This window comes from Camelus bactrianus, chromosome 13, assembly GCF_048773025.1.
Source record: "Camelus bactrianus isolate YW-2024 breed Bactrian camel chromosome 13, ASM4877302v1, whole genome shotgun sequence".
Taxonomy (NCBI): domain Eukaryota; kingdom Metazoa; phylum Chordata; class Mammalia; order Artiodactyla; family Camelidae; genus Camelus; species Camelus bactrianus.
Genome location: NC_133551.1, coordinates 77,580,563 through 77,596,472, shown reverse-complemented (window position 1 = coordinate 77,596,472; position 15,910 = coordinate 77,580,563). Strand labels below are relative to the sequence as shown.

At 60.9% G+C, this 15,910-nt stretch overlaps 2 protein-coding genes across 2 annotated transcripts; one reads left to right on the top strand and one right to left on the bottom strand.

Annotated features, from left to right (window-relative positions):
* The first annotated feature begins 91 nt into the window (after positions 1 to 91).
* Positions 92 to 3,173, top strand: SMIM1 (small integral membrane protein 1 (Vel blood group)). Its single transcript, XM_045518380.2, has 3 exons — positions 92 to 217; positions 1,966 to 2,148; positions 2,487 to 3,173. The coding sequence occupies exons 2-3, from the start codon at positions 2,039 to 2,041 to the stop codon at positions 2,611 to 2,613; spliced, it is 237 nt and encodes a 78-aa protein (XP_045374336.1). The 5' UTR covers positions 92 to 217; positions 1,966 to 2,038; the 3' UTR covers positions 2,614 to 3,173.
* Positions 3,174 to 5,082: 1,909 nt separating this feature from the next.
* Positions 5,083 to 14,277, bottom strand: LRRC47 (leucine rich repeat containing 47). The gene is made up of 7 exons (XM_010957625.3): positions 13,616 to 14,277; positions 9,409 to 9,867; positions 8,542 to 8,658; positions 7,655 to 7,770; positions 7,048 to 7,150; positions 6,733 to 6,822; positions 5,083 to 6,653 (listed from the first exon to the last, which is right to left on the bottom strand). Exons 1-7 carry the CDS (start codon positions 14,234 to 14,236, stop codon positions 6,408 to 6,410), a joined length of 1,752 nt encoding a protein of 583 aa, XP_010955927.3. The 5' UTR covers positions 14,237 to 14,277; the 3' UTR covers positions 5,083 to 6,407.
* Between the last annotated feature and the right edge of the window lie 1,633 nt (positions 14,278 to 15,910).

The window sequence follows — 15,910 nt, the reverse complement described above, 5'->3', positions numbered from 1 at the left end:
CCGCTGGCTGCCTGGGACGCCCCAGGGCCCCTTTCCTTTCCTGGCCCCTGGCACTGCCATGTCTCTTCATTTTTTCTTGATTTTCTTTAAGGTTGGAGGCATCGGAGGCTCTTCAGATCCCGAGCTGTGGGCTGGGAGGTGGTGAGATCCACTGCCCAGGCTCTGACCATCTTCCCGGGCCCCGGAGGCTTTGACTCCAACCCAGGACTCTCCCCTTGTAAGTTGTGGGCCCCTTGGAGGTGCAGTAGGGGTAAAGGGGCCTAATGTCTGTGCAGCCCTGTGTGCCCAGGATTCTGTTCTCACGTGCTCCCCGGAGGCGATGGTAGTCCGTAAGGCTCCCAGGCTTAGCAGGTAGCCCTGCTAGGTAGCCCAGCCCCAGGGTCCTGTGACACGGTGTGCCATTGTGTGAGTGGGTGAAGCCCTCAGAAGCTCAGCTCTAGCACCTCACTAGGTTCTGGTGGCTTTATCTAATCAGGACAACTTGAGAGCCACAGTCCATATTAGTCAGGAACCGTCCTGTTGCAAGTAACAGCAACCCAGTGACCCAGGCTTGAACAGATTGGGATTGGCTCTCCTTACAGCAAGAAGCCCATGGGTGGGCAGTTGGTGTGGATTTGGTGACTCAGTACCATGGGCTAGTGTTGTAGGATATCCAGATTGCAAAGTGGCTGCTGCAGCTCCAGCCATCACATCAAGGCAGGAAGAAGGAGGTGGCTATTCTTTCTTTCATGAAAGCAAGAGCTTGCTATCTCCTGCTGAACCCTAGCACACAGCTGGGTGACATGGGTAAACAGGGATCAGAGTAGTGAACTTGTCTTATCCTGTGACTGTCACTTGGGGCTGGCATACTGCTTCCTGGAACAAGACAGGGATTCTGGCCACAGGAGGGAGGGGGTGGGCATTAGGTAGGTAACTAACAGAGTCGGCCCATAGCCCCTTTCCTGGACATACTGTGGGAAAACAGAACCCTCACTCAACAAATTCTTGGCTTCCTCCAGGCCTGAGACCTGGCTTGCATGGCTGCCCCAGAACTTGGGCTCCCGTGGGGAAAGGCTTCGTGTCTTCGAGACAAGCTCCCCTCCTTCCTGCAGGCCTGGGACTTGGGAAGGGGCAAACGGGGAACTCATGAAGCCAGGGGTTTAAGAACTGCCTGTTTCATGAGTTTCTGAAACTCAGCGTTGGCTTTTTGCTAGTGGTTCACTGTGCTTTTAAGCCTCTGTGTCCAAGATTGCCTGGAAGAAAGGTCAGTTTTTCCCAGGCTGGTGGGGGCTGAGCAAAGTCTCAGCCCCTAGAAGTGAGGGGCCTACCCAGCCCCTGGGCCCCTAGCAGGCCCAAGGGCCCCGAAAGTCCCAGGTCCTCTCACAGCAGTGGGTCAGGGAGGGGCTGCAATGCAGACAGGCCAGAGGCCAGAGGCCAGAGGCCAGAGGACGCAGCTGCTGTCAAAGGCTGCCAGGTCTCCTCCCCCTACAGGACAGGTCGTACCAGCCACCCCGAGGCCTGCTGCCTGCTCACCCCATCCCTTTTCTCCTCAGCCTCCAGGGATGGCTCTGGGGCCTTATCTGGTAGGAACGGGAGGGGAGGGAGCAGTTAGCAGGCTTGGTGACATGGCCGCCGCAGGTCTGCCGTGTCCTGTCTCATGTCCTGTCTGGAGGGTGGCAACAGCTGTGCCTGGAGGGTCCCTCCACCCCCAGGGGAGCAGGCTGGGTGGAAACACAGCCTCTCACATTCCTGAGGGCAGGGTTTGGCAGACTTTCAGGCTCCCTGCTGGAATTCCCTCTGCCTCCTCCCATGTGACCTGGGGCCTGTGGCTTAACCCCTCTGCATCCTGGTCACCTCCTCAGCCAGATGAGAGGATGCGGATAAAGGAGCCAGCCCACCTGAGAGCCCCCTGCTCTGTCCCGGCCCCCAGGCAGACCCTCACCCTAAAATCAGTGTCTCACAGAGCCCTGCCATTAACCTGACCAGGCCAGAACAGGGTGCCTCTGGAGGCCTCAGCCCGCCCTCTGCCCCTCCCGCCAGAGCCTCCAAAGCCCCCAGCATGCAGCCCCAGGAGAGCAGCATCCAGTACAGCAGGTGGGCCAACAGCAGCCGGGATGCAGTCAGCGTGGCCGCAGGGCCTGGCACAGAGGAGGCCTCCAGCTGGCAGAGGTGAGGGGCTGGGAGGTGCCCCACCTGGTCCCCCAGGCCAGCATGCCCAACCCAGACCCCACCTTGCCCCTCCCGCCCACCTGCGCTCCACACAGGTCACCAGCCGGGTGCCCACCCTGGGCAGTCTCAGCAGACCTGGTCCTCATGCCTTCCCCGGCATCTTCCCCTACTCGGCTTCCTCCCGTCTCCCAAGTCCAGAGCAGCCAGGCAGCCCTCCTCCATGGCCCACCTGCCCGGGCCGGGCCGGCTCCTCCCCCTCCCCCTCCCCACCCCGCCCAGCCCCCACAGTCCACTCTGGGGCCCACCTGGGGCTCACCTGCCTGTGATTCTCACCCTAGGATCTCCTGGAAACTGTGTTCGGGCAAGCTGGGCATCTCCATGAAGGTGCTGAGTGGAGTGGCCCTCTTCTGGGCCGTGTTCATCCTGGGCTATGTCACCGGCTACTACGTGCACAAGTGCAAATGAATGCTGCCCAGCAGCCGGGGGTGGGGCTCGGAGGGACACTCGCCACGCACAAGGGCCCATCTGTACCTGCAGACCTCAGTATGCACAGCCTCCCTGTGTACAGGTCCCTCTCTCCACAGACACTCCCCCCTCCCCATACACAGACTTTGGGGGTGCACAGGGCGCAGGTGTACAGCCAGACAAGGACAGGGTACACAAGCAAGGGCAGGTGTGTGCATACCTGGCACACACAGCCACCCGGGGCTCACTGGCTGGGAGATGGGTCCCTGCCTGAACTGGGGCTACAGGACACACCCAGGCTGGTCCTGCAGTCCTGGGCCCCCAGAACCCCCTTCCTTCCCCAGGCACCAGGTGACTGTCCTCCCCCCACTGAGGACACAGGTCTAGCAGCCCAGGACTGAGTAGGGGGAGGGGCCTCGGCCCTGGTCCCAGACCCACCACCGAATCTTTGGGCTTGTTCCCTTGGGGCCCAGTGGGAGCCCGGCTCCCTGCCTGTGCCCCATGGGAGGACCAGAGCCTGTGCCTGGAGGCAGTCATTAAATGTCTGTTGGACAAAAGCACGGATCTCGGTCTCTCCTATGGGTCCCCCCAGCCAAGCGAGACTCGTGGCACCTGGTGTGAAGCCAGCCGGGGGCATGTGGATAGCAGCCAGGAGGCTTGTTGAGGGCCTGTGCGCCCCCTGCTTGGCTCTGGCCTTGGGTGTGCCCCGTCCTGGTCCTGGCGGGGCCCCTGTGGGAGGTGGGGACGGGCAGGCTTGAGGGCCAGCATGTGGCCGGACCTGCTCCTGCCTGCCCTGACCACGGGCAGTCCCTCGCCCGCCTTGGGGCCAATCCGGCCTCAGTAGGTGCCTTCCTGGGCCACACTTGGCCCTCGTCTGCTGTGAACTCGTGTCTCAGGCCCCGCAGACCCCTTGTTAGAAACACCTCAGGAATGTGGCCCTCGCCCCAGAACTGAGGGCGGGAATGAGGGACAGTCGGGATCTTTGTGGGCCCTGTGATCGGAGACCACATGGCAAACCTGGGTGTCAGAGACGTAGCTGGCAGGAAGGAGCAGAGGCCCCCACGGGATGGGCCTATGGGGATAGCAGGCCTGGGCCAGGTGGGCGTGAGGTGGGGCCTCACTGCCCAGGTGATCCCTGGCTCTGACCCCAAGGAGGGCGGCTGGGCGTGGCCCCAGGGGCGGTACCTGGCAAGCCTGCCTGTTCTCAGGCCGGGGCCTCCCAGCATTGGTGCTCCGGCACGGCCTGCTGCGTGCTGGGAGCAAGGGAAGCAGGTTAAGGGGCAGCGGCGGAGGGCCTGGTCCAGCAGCCCTGGTCTTGAGCCTCAGTACCTGTCTCCAGAGAGACCCCTCCGCCCCCACCTGTTTGATCACGCTCTGGGGGAGGAGGCGCCAGCTGACCCATACCTGTCTGGTCTCATCCTGGAATCCCAGTTGGAGCCCCTTCCGGTCATCTCAGGACCGGTCCTGGGGTGGGGGCTGTGGGGAGGTGGGCAGGGGCCGGGTGCATTGCGGCTACATGGCCTCTGTGGGCTCTCAGCGGTGGGCAGTCTGCTCTGGGGGTGCAGGGGCTGGGCGTCCCCGAGGGTACAGGACAGAAGGGAGGAGGGGCCCAGGCTGTCCCCTGCCTGTCACACCTCCCTCTTTGGGAAGCTGCCTTGGCCTCCCTGGCTTGAGACGTCCCTGAGTATCCCCTGGGCAGGGGAAGGTCTGCTGATGGACAGGTCAGATGCCACTGGCCACGGGCAAGGCAGGGAGATGGGATGGGGCAAGGAGGGACAGCCAGGTGTGGCCCATGCTCAGGGTGGGGGCGGGGGCAGTACCAGGGGCCAGAGGAGAGGAAGTGACCTCCCCGGAGCCTGTCCAGCTCGGTCCGGTAATGCTGGGTGCCACCCACGGGCCCTCACAATGCCTGCTCCCCAGGGTGGGGGAGCCCTGGGGGTGGCCGTGGACTGCAGAGCCTGATGCTGGGGTCCTGCCCTGTAGGCTCCATGGCCCAGCAGATCTCTGGGTGGAGCGCTGGGGGCACTGGCCCACGCCCTGGTGGATGTGGTGTCCTCTGCCCGTGGGCTCTGCTGGCACTGGCTGCCTGGCCTGTGGGGAGGCTGCAGGCAGAGGCACACGGGATACCTGCCTCCACCTGGGCCACCTCAGGGAGATGGGCCCCCGGCCCCGGCTGGACCCAAGTGGTCAAGGTGGAGGCGGCGTCCTGACAGCCCCAGGAGGGTTGGAGAGGGTGGGACAGGCCTCCCCTTCTGTAGGAGGCCCGGAATTGGGGTGATATGGTGGGGATGGGTTCCCATCTGGCGCTTCAGACCTGGAAGATGCCGCTGGAAGCTGGTTCCCAGGATCCCGGGGTTGCCCCGCTCTCTGGTGGCAAGATCTGTGCTGGGAAGGGGGTCCCAGGTCCTCAGTGTCCCCATGGATGCTCCCCACCCCCGCCTCCAGAAACACTAAGAAGGAGCCCACGTGTTCCTACTGAACGCTTTTAATTAGAGGGTCACACGGGCCAAGGAGGAGGAACATCAAAGGGGCTTTGTGCTGCAAGTGGAGTGCGTTTCCAGACCTCAGGTGGACTCCAGCTGCATCAGAAAAGGGCAGCAGGCGCTGGGGCTTCACTTCCATCAAGGAGACCCTGGGCCACACGCCACGTGGCCACTGAGGCTGTGGTCTCGGAGCCAAGAGGGCAGCTCGGCTGTGGCACACCCCCCCCAGGAGGGCTTAGCCGAGATGCCCACGCCCGCGCCAGCCATGGCATCTGTGGCTTTGGCAGCCTGAGGGTCAGGAAGTGACAAGGCAGAGCCACCGATCCGCAGGTGCCTGGCAGATTTGGGGGAGATACTCTCACCTGGCACCCACGTTGGCCCAGCCGAGCACGGCCACCCCCGGGACTGGGGGTGAGCCGTCCTGGTGGTGACCGGGGAGCTGGGCTGGGTGACTGGGCAGCTGTGGCTCATCCTTCCAGGTAGGGTGGCTCGGCTCTGGGGAAACTGCGGCCGAGCAGCAGGCCCGGCGAGCGGGGTCTCAGCCTCATGCATGTCTGGGCTCTGTGACCTTCTCCAGTCACTGCTGCCCCGTCCTCCAGTGGGCTGTCGATGGCAGACAGTTTACAAAGGGAACTGTCCCGTCTGGGCGTGGATGGGAAACCTGTACACGGACCTGGAGACGTGGGTGTCACACCTCATCTCCGCGGGGCCGACTTTCCAAGCATGGAGCCCGGTCCAGCGCAGGAGGTGGGCCCGCTGTTGCTCGCGGATGCTGGGCATCTCCATCCCCGACATGGCCAGCAGCAGTTCTGAGGAGGAGACTCTGCCAGTTCCAGGGTCACAGGAAGAAGTTTTTTAAAAAGATTATGATTTGCAGCAGCTGGAGAACGTGATGTCCCACGCGTCCAGGCCGCGCTGTGGGCAGTCTGGCTGTGAGACCCGGGGTCGTAGTAAAACAGCTGCTAGTCAGTAAAAGGCGGGGCGTCTCGCTCCTCACCCAGCTGAACACTCCAGCCAGCGACAGCGCCCTCTTCGCTGTGAGTGCAGGTGCTGGCTGTGCGCTGACATGATTTCAGGACTTCTGAACAGTTCGCTCCCACATTCGAGTAACTTCACACCCAGTCTCAGTGAAGTCAGGCTGGCGCTGCAGAGGCGACGCCCTTTCAGCTCACGGCCACATGGCCTCCCTTTCCAACAGAGCCGTCTGGAAAACTGAACAAAGAATGCATGTGTCTTAAGAGCCCCGAGGGGAACGAATAACTGAGCGTCACGGGGCGGACTCCGGCAGGGCCAGCAGCACGGCTCCGGCTGTCAGCGGATCACGGTCACGTGGGCCGCGATGTCCAGGTCCGTCTTGGACGGGTATACCACCTTCAGGTGCCCCTCCTCGTCCACCACCCGAACCTGCTCCACCACCAGCGGCGGGGACCCGTCACTTTCCGCGCCAGGAGTCGCCCTGGGACCCGAAAGTTGCCCAGAAACTGCATCAGCTTCAGGGTCGGAGAGGGAGCCCTCCTCCTTGTTTTCTGAAGTGTATTTGTTGATTTCTGCCATTTTCTGCAAATAAAAGGTATCTTTTTAACCGCGAGATCAGAGGTGGCCCGGGGAGACTGAGGTGGCCACAGGGTGCACGTACCAGGATGAGGGTGTCCATGATGTCCTTGCAGATCTGCAGACTGGTGGCGCTGGTCACTTCCAGAAACAGGTCACATGTGGTTTTCTTAATCTTCAAAAGAAACGGGAAAGATTTCAGAGAAGAATAAAGTAATACAAGGGCCACCAGCAACTGCAACACCTCATCTGAAGAAAAGCAGGGAGATGGCGTCACCCAAACCCAGGCTGTCGCCTCCGTGAGCAGAGAGCCCCGGGCGCGGTGCATCTGGTGAGACGCGCGTGCTAGCGCCGCCCGTGGGAGCCTGGCAGAGGCCGGGCCACAGGGGGCGCCACCCACCTTGGTCTTCTCGCTGTTTGTTATCGGCGGGAAGGAGATCACGTCGCCCTCGGCGTCCACGAGGCACGGGTAGTTTTCTTTCCCGTCCAGCAAGTGCAGGTACCTGTGCGGGAGGGGGCACCGATCACAGGCGCAGCCATGACAGACCTGCAGCGAGTGGGCAGTGCGAGCCCTCCGGACAGTGGAGGCGCAAGGTCCAGGGCGCGTGTCAACAGCCGGGCCGAGGAAGGCTCCGAGGCCTGTGTCCGCAGGGTGGCTGCCGGGCGCGGCAAGGGACGTCCAGGTGGGACGGTCTGATGGCGCCCCAGGGCCTCTGCGCGCCCGGCCCCGCCCTGCCCGATCTGGAGCAAATGCGGTGGGGCTATGCCTCTCCCCACCCCTCTGTCCCTGCGTGCCTGGCATCTGTGCCGATGGCCACCCTCCCGTGGGACACTCCTGTCACCTGGTTCTCCGGGGCCTGAGAAGCTGGGCTCACGGTCCCCTCTTTCCTGACTAGAGGGGCTGAAGGCCAGGGAGGTTCCTCGAGTTCTGGCAGCTTCAGGAGCTCCCCGGACGACGGCGGCTCCCGGGGCTGCCCCCAGCCTCGCTCGCCGCCCGCAGCGCCCACCTGTGCAGGCCTGACACGTTCTGCCTCTTCTTCTGCTTCCTGTGCTCCTCCGCCTCCAGCTGCAGCTGCCGCACCAGGTCCTTGGCCTTGACTTCTCTGCGCCCCAAGGGGATGATCTGTGGGGCGGAGGCCGCACGTCAGCCGAGTGGAAACAAGCCAGCTTTGGGGTCACAGCCAGGCGCGCCCCGTCCTCTCGCTCACTATGGCTCTGAGCACCGCGACCCCCGCACTCTCCTCTATCCACCTCCACGGCAGCGGGATGCTTCTGAGAGCTGACGACCCCTAGGTGGAGGTCAAGGTGACTGAGGGCAGAACCTGCCCTTCACGTCACCTGTGGACACACCGTGCCTTCAGAGGTCACCTTGGGCACCCGGACGCCCAAACACTCCAGTACTTATGAAGCTGGGCTGAACCTTAACCCGCCAAACAGACGACCACGTCTGCATGACCATCCGTCCCAAGGAGGCCGAGGGAGGAGATGGGGCCGGTGGCCGGAGCTGGTCCTCAGGCGAGCAGCACAGCACTGAGGTCCGCACGGTGGCCACCGGGAAGCCTCCCCGCCCGGGGAACTGAGAGCACCGTGCAGAGCTCACAGACTAGGAGCAGGACCCTGATGGAGCAACTCAGTTGAAGTCAATCCCAAAGTACAGCGTTTGCAAGTGGGATATAAACCACAATGTTTGGCTAAAAGTTAGTGGAGAAAGGCCTCTTTCAATCACCACCTCCTGGCGACACGGCCCGTCTGGTTATCTGATGTTTCGGCTAGGAGCACAGGAAGGCCCGGGTCCATGCAGAATGCTCCAACTCGATCAACACCACGTGTATTTTTCGAAAAACAGAAAATGAGCCCTCAAATCGCAAACACCGGGAGGGCCATGTGGCTTCACCTTGAGGTCCTGCGGCGGGCGGGCAGCGTACAGCAGGGGCCCCCGCACCGCTCTGAGGTCGTGGGTTGCGATGGTGGCCGCTGTCCTCTTCTCACAAAGGTCCTCGTGGAGCTTTGTCTGCGACACAAGATCCAAGGTGGGCGGGCAGGTCTCAGTGGGCGAGGCTGGCGGGAATGAGCCCGCCTGCCACCACCTCGCCCGTTGCCTCCCCAAGCCACAGTTTTGTAGAAACACTGTCAGAAAATGATCTTATCTATTGATCAGCAGAATTCCTTCTTTCCTTAACTCTAGTACACAACATTCGAGACTTTAAAGGACCATCCTGAGTTAAAATTTATGACTGAATGAACAAAAGTGTAACCTAAACAGAACAATGACCCCAGCGTGTTTTTCTTCCCAGACACTGATCTCTGAGTTCTGAGCTCCTGCCACGCGTGCCCCAACTGCCTCCCTGAACAGAGTCCCTTCCACGAGGCAACCTCAGCCCCGCCGGCCACACTCGGGGTCTCCCACATGTGAGGATGTGCCTTTTATTTTAAAAGCCGGGCAGACTTCACAGAAAAGCAGTAACCTGCAAGTTCGCCTAACTGAAATCTAACAAAACTGAACAACTCACCTAAGAATGTGCTGGCAAGAGCTGAAAATTTTAATACTATCTCCTGTGAAACTCAATGTAGAATTTATTACTGAAACCAGGAAGCCCACTAGTGTATCAGAGACTGAAGGAACGCTCACTGCCCCGGGGAAGGAGGCCCGGGCCTGCCCCATTTTCTAGGCGAGGAAACCGAGGCATTTGGCAGGAGCGAAGGCCAAGGTCACCAGCCCCACAGCCCACCCCCACCTCGTCTGCCAGCCACAGGCACCCACCTGGGAGGAAAGGAACTGCTTGAGTGCGTTCCCGGGCCGCAGGTCCATGCCCCGCACTACGGCGCCCACGATGAATGGCCGGACGTCCTTGACCTCGGGGCTCACCCTGACCATCAGTGGGGCCGGGTTCTCGGACACGTGCAGGACCCTGAGCAGCAGCCGGCTGGCCTCGTCCACCGCCGCCTCCTCGCCCTCGCCACTCTCTTGCTTCCTCCGCTCCCTCCTCTTCCTCCGGCCCTCCTCCTTGTCCGCGCCCTCTGCCCTGCCCCTGCCGCGGCCGCCCCCGCGGCCCCCAGCACGCAGGTACTCCAGGATGGACCTGGTCTGGCAGCCACTGACCATCTTCTCCAGGCGCTTGTCCCTTAGCCTGTTCCCTCGGAAGTTGATCTCCTTGAGCTTGGGGCAGTCGGCCAGCTCCGCTGGGATCTCGCTCAGCTGGTTGTTGGACAGGTCCAGCGTCTGGGAGGGAGACGGGGACACATCAGATTTCTGAGCTCCGGCCAGGTGCCAGGATGGGGGAAAGGACCCGCAGTCCTGTGGCCACCGGCCCCTGCCCAGTGCCTCCTCGAAGGGGAAGGCTAGAGCGGGCTCCCACAAGCTCTGTGAAACAGTGGTGGTGATGGCACTGCAGGACCACAGATTTCTCGCTGTGACAACCACAGCACAACTTCAGGCCGGTGATCAGGGTGCAGAAAGACTGCAAGGGACGAGGGGGCTGTTTGGTCACAGGCAGAAAGAACTGTACATGAAAAACAGGTTCCCTGCAGAATGGTACCATGGTTTCTTTAAATTAAATGAGCAAAAAAGAAAGACCAGAGCAGGAGTAACACAGAGTCACACTCTGCATTGCTCTGCGATGTTGCCAGCACCTGGGCACCAGGAGGTGGCATCTCCTCCAGCCTGGCCTCCTAACTCACTACAAACTGGCTGCCAGCACCAGCCAGCTGTAAGCCCAGGCCTGCGGGGCTGACCCAGCAGAACATGCCCAGCATTAGAACGAACCTGAGCTGGAGGATGGGCTGAGGCCGGATGTCCCTGTGTGCACACGTGAGCCTGGCCTGGCCCAGGAGAACCGGGTGCTCACCCCGCTCGGAGGCTGGCAGTTATAGTGAAGGGCTGGCATTTCAAGGTCAGGTTTGGACTTGCCCGCCCAACTCTGGGGTCTCCTGCACGGTCCAAGGGGAGCTTTGGCCAAACAGCTGGAAGTCCACTGGCCACCCACTCTTGCGGCAGGAAAACACAGCCGCCGGGTGGATGGAGTGTCTCTGCATTCACATGAAAAGACCCAGAAAGAGCAGCAGAGGAAGAGCCCACAGGGCGGCAGCGGCGGGTGGAGGCAGGGGGGCTGTGCCTCGTTGGTTTCCAGCCCCAACTAGAGAAGCTTCAGGCCAGCAGCCTGGTCAGGTGGTCCCAACAGAGGACAGGGGCAAGGGTATTGGGAGGGGGTCTTCCAGAAGACACCCACTCACTCCCTTTCTATGGGTAGCACAAAAGGGTGGGTGGGGCCGGCCCCTGACCTTAGACAGTGACTCCACTGCCTTCTGGGCCATGCTGCTGGGGAAGGGACCCTTAATTCCCAGTTGCGAGCCCCAGAGACGCACACTCCACCCCAGAAATGTGGAAGGGACTGGTCCTTGTTCCAGCAGACGGTGGCCAGGCTGAGGGGACCTGGACCCACCATCTCCGGCAGCCACTGAGAAAATAAAAAGACGGAAGGATTCTTCTCCTATTACCAGGCAAAGGCTTCACATTCAAAGTTTAATGTCTCTGTGAAACTTGGTTATGGGAGGAGCCCTGCGTACGACCGAAATCAGACAACGTAAGTGGACAGGATTCTGGTAGGAAATGGGAGGAATCCTGTGGTCCTTTAGCTAATGGACCATCCTGGCCCGATGCGGAAGTCTGGGGGCACGTCTGTGCTGCACATGCCTGCGTCAATCCCAGACGCGCAGGGCCGCGGGGCTGGGAACAGTCATTCAAAATGAGGGTTCCCCACCCTCGGTGCATCACAGCCCTGGGCTGGGCCCGATGGGTAACAGATCCCCAGTGGAGAGAAGTCCACTCCACAGTCTCCTAGGTTCCCCCTGGGGAAGCCCAGCTGAATGGGTCTGAGACCAGGGAGATGATGGTGAAGCCAGGCTCCCCAGAGGTGGAGTTAACTGGTGAGGGAAAGACAGCTGTCTCCTCAGCTGCCTCGTCCCAGGTGACTGCAGTGGGGAAGAAGGTCAGGCCTTCATGGTTGCAGGCCCGGGACCGCCACCTGGCGGCAGCTCCCAGGGGAGTGGGCACCAAGGCACTTGCTTGTATCTGATGTCTCCCAACTGGAGTGGGTGGCACAAGCACCTGTGTGGCGTCACTCCGGTGGCCCCCAGAGGACCTCCAGGTACCCACATCCTGGTGTGACATCTCCCACGAATTGGACTGAGCTCTACCGATTTAACCAACAGGCTGCAGAGGAAGTGACAAGCTGCGGATTCCAGGTCTGCTCCTTAAGGAGCCGGGCAGCTTCTGCTTTCGCGCTCTAAGGAGCCCTGGGCCGCCACGTACGAAGTCAGACTGTGGAGCTGGGGCGGGAGAGGTCCCAAGACGACACCGAGAGAAGCCCAGCCCGGAGCCCGTGGACCGAAGCCACACGAGTATCAGGAGCGAGGCCAGTCCAGAATGGAGAACCGCGAGCAAGTTAGCAGGTCTTCCTGGTGCTGTGGTCACCCTCACAGGTCTCCAGGTGAGCAGACAGGCCCGGGACGCCGAGCTGTCTTCCCGCAGCACTAGGAAGGACCGAGAACAGATCGTACCGAAGCTCCAGCCTGGGGAGTGACGCTGCTTCACCCAGTTCTGGTAGCTGCTCCTTATGGAGGCGCCAAAGGACACCTGAGCCCAGAAGGGATTCCAAGTAGCTCTTACAAGACAGTCTCCAAGAAACAGGTCTCTTCCCATGAAAGAGGGTGGATGGAAGTCTAAAAGTGGTGACCAGGCTGGGCCAGGCCAGGGGGAACTGAGCAAGCGAGATGTTCTCTTTGCCTGAATGAGGGTGTTTTGGACACAATGAAGATGACTTTACTGGGTGGGTACTACAAAGAGTAGCATAGGACATTATTGAAAAAAAATCCCAAAACCAAACTTGAATACTGGTGAGACATTACAGATTTAAAGAAAAATACAAAAACTGCACTCACATGACGCTGTTAAGCTACACATCTGGTACACGAGCCTTCTGGAAAACCAAGGGATGTATCAGATGGAATAGAAAGTGCTTACACAGTGTGTCATACCGGAGCCTTAGAGGGAGGCCCCAGCCCTGGGTGACAGTGTCCCAGACACACACACACACACACACACACACACACACAGCTCTATCCCAACACAGACGTTAGTAAAATGAGTTGGCAACATCTTAAAAGTAATTTCTGCTGCAAATATGTCAGTTGCTAAACTGTATATACATTTTATTGTTACAGAAAGTAGGCATAAAAAGATGAAAAATAGGAAGAAGAAATGCAGGCCTCCCTTTTTAAGGAGAGGAGCCTGGATTTCATCCCAATCATAGTGACTTCTGCCCTCCTGTCTCTTACTCAACAGACTTAATATTAATAGGCCCTTGTTTTGAGATAAGCATTCCATTGGGACCTGGGGACCCGAGATGAATAAGCCAGCAGTCCCTAGACAACGCAGTCTAGAGGAAACCCCAAATTGCTGGCTACTTTGGGCAACCCCTTCCGGCTTTTGATAAAACAGGAATAACAACCCTGTACCTTGCGAAGCAGTTGCCAGAGGTAAGGGAGTGTCCTACGTGAAATCACACGCTGTGCCCTTATGGGAGTTCTAGTCATTTCACATCTTCCTGCCCCGTCTGGATGGCCCCCCACACAGGGCCTACCAGGTCATTTCACAAGTACTTGGGACTACAAAAACTAAGACATAGGTCCCTGCTGTTGACCTGCTTTCCACCTAAGAGAGAAGCTGTTTGCTGCCAATGACAAAACAGTGTTACAGCCCAGACGTGAACAGTGTGCGATGCGCGTCGAGAGGACCACCAGAGGTTGGAGGCCAGGTGGTGGGAGGGGACCCGAGGGTGGGCCGACTTTCCAGAGGTGCCGCCACGATGAGTAGGGATGTCAGCTGGGTCGGCTCAGCACCGGGAGGAGGTCCCCCTCCCAGGCGACAAAAGGGCCCGCCCGCCCCGCCCGCGCCGGGCCGCCCCGCTGACCTTGAGTGAGGCCAGGTGGGAGATGTCGGGGCTGAGCTCCCGGAGGCGGTTGTCGGCGGCCGCCAGTTCGCTGAGCAGTGGCAGCGCGCCGGGGCGGAAGAGCGCGGCGGGGAAGGAGTCCAGGCAGTTGCCGGTGAGGTTGAGCGTCTGCAGGCGCGGGGCGCAGAGCGCCAGGTCGGCGGGCAGCTCGCGCAGCCGGTTGCCGCTGAGGTTGAGGCTCTGCAGCTGCGGGAGGCCCGGCGGCTCGGCGGGGCCCAGGCCCTGGCCCGGCGGCAGCGCCTCCAGCGCGTTGCCCGACAGGTCGAGCACGCGCAGCGCGGGCAGCGGGCCGAGCTCCGGGCTCAGGCCGGGCCCCAGCGCGTTGCGCCGCAGCACGAGGCTGTGCAGCTGCGGGAGGCCCTGCGCCAGGCCCGGCCCCGGCTCCCGCAGGCTCCCGCAGCCGCTCACCTCCAGGTAGTGCAGCAGCGGCAGCGTGAAGAGCCGCGGCGGCAGCCGCCCGCCCGCCGCGCGCACCCGCTGCTCCAGCCCGGGCCCGGTCAGCAGCAGCTCCCGCCGCCGCTCCCGCTCGGCCAGCTCCAGCTCGGGCCAGGCCTCCGGCGCCGCCGCCGCCGCCGCCGCCATCACGCCGCCGCTCCCGCAGCCCACGCGGGGCGCCTCCGGGGCGCGCGGCGCCACTTCCGGTCTGGGCCGGAAGGAGCCGTAGAGAGCCGCCGCAGGCTAGAGCGCCGCTAGAGGAGCCCGGGGGCGGGGCTGCGAGGCGGTCACAGCCGGGGCTCCGGGTCCGCGCGGTGGGCCCGGGCGTCGGGGCGGGCACGGCGGCCCCAGCGCCCGGGCCCTGGAGGTGCGGCGAGTGTTGAGCCCCAAGCCCGAGGGACCCCTCCCGCCCGTGTGGCTGAGGGAGGAGCGGGGGCTGTCCCGCCGCCGGCTGCCCTGGAGCAAAGGCCGGAGAGCGGGCGCGCGGAGGGGCCCAGGGAAAACGCTGGGCTCCGGGGGACACCATCTCGAGGGAGGGAGGAGGGGAGGGACCAGGAGGACGCGCGGAGTGAGAAGTGAGATGCAGGGTGCAGGTCGCGCAGCCTCCTGGCGGTGAGCCCGTCTTCCCGGGAAGGCGAGGCTCCCCGGGGGCTCTGTGACGACCGAGTGCCCTTGAGAGGGTCTGTAGGCAGACGGGGGGCAGTTCCCCAGACCGCTCCCTGCGTGGGCTGGTTTTCAAGAGCACACAGCTCAGAAGTCAGTGTGTTGAACTGTCATGTTTTGCGGTGGTGTGATCTGAACTCTTAGGCACATTTCGGGGTGGCGTATTCCGCTACCCTTGAAAACCTAACCAGGTACCTTTCAGTGATTTTCCATCCACTGGCCCCATCTGCCCTGTGGCCGTAAACCTCTGTCGACTGAAATAAATGCACAGCCTAAAAGTTGAGAGTTATGTTTTATTTGGCGGGAGGACTCGAGCCGGGATGACAGCCCCTCAGGTGGCTCTGAGGGGCTGCTCTGAAGAGGTAGGGGAGGACCAGGATATATAGGAGCTTTACAACAAACACCAGGTAGATGGAACAGTAAAAGATTGCTTGTTATCTAAAGAAAGCCAGGTATCTCAAGTTAAAGAATTTAGTGCTTTTCTATGTATGGGAGGAAGCAAACATATGGGCTCGTTGAATTCATTCCTTTGACAAGCACCTAGCTATCTATGGCCAGTATCCTGTCCTTTCTTATTCTGAGTCCCCTCCGAGGGCACCACTGTGAGTGGCTGCAGAGGCCCGGCTGCAGGCTGGTCTCCACTGGGGGGGGGGGGGGTGGCAGCGGCTGATGACTTGATGGCTTTGTCTACTGAGATGGTTTGCAGTACTTTTTGTTCACATATGTATTCCGAGTTGAGTTCATGCTCCCCTATTGCAAGTCTTAGGTTAAGTCTTCCTTGCTGTTTTTAACAAGCATCCAGTGCAAAAAAAAATTTTTTTTCTTTTCCAGATTAGTAGTTTGTGTATTGGAGTCTCCAGGAAATTACAAGTGACTGATGCCCAGTCCCTTGTCTGGAGACTTGGCCTGATAGTCTGGGTGTGGGATTTTTAGCAGCACCCCCCCGCCTCCCCGGTGTTCCTGCTGGGTAGGCGAGGTTGAGAAACTGCTTGGGTCAGACAGTCTTCCCATGTTGGGATCCACTCCCCAGAGGTGTTAGGAGGAGAAGGGTTGGAGGAATGAACGCTTAGATCAGCTCCCTTGTTCTCTCTGCCTGTTTTCATAAACTCCTCACCCCAGCAGGGTTTCCAGTTGTTTTGTTTTGAAATTTCCAAACTT

Coding starts and splice junctions, on each gene's coding strand:
- SMIM1 (XM_045518380.2), top strand. CDS start 2,039: ATGCAGCCCCAGGAGAGCAGCATCCAGTACAGCAGGTGGGCCAACAGC. Junction 2,149..2,486: donor GAGGCCTCCAGCTGGCAGAG/GTGAGGGGCTGG, acceptor TTCTCACCCTAG/GATCTCCTGGAAACTGTGTT.
- LRRC47 (XM_010957625.3), bottom strand. CDS start 14,236: ATGGCGGCGGCGGCGGCGGCGGCGCCGGAGGCCTGGCCCGAGCTGGAG. Junction 8,659..9,408: donor AGCAGTTCCTTTCCTCCCAG/GTGGGTGCCTGT, acceptor CTTGTGTCGCAG/ACAAAGCTCCACGAGGACCT. Junction 6,823..7,047: donor CAAACAGCGAGAAGACCAAG/GTGGGTGGCGCC, acceptor TTTCTTTTGAAG/ATTAAGAAAACCACATGTGA.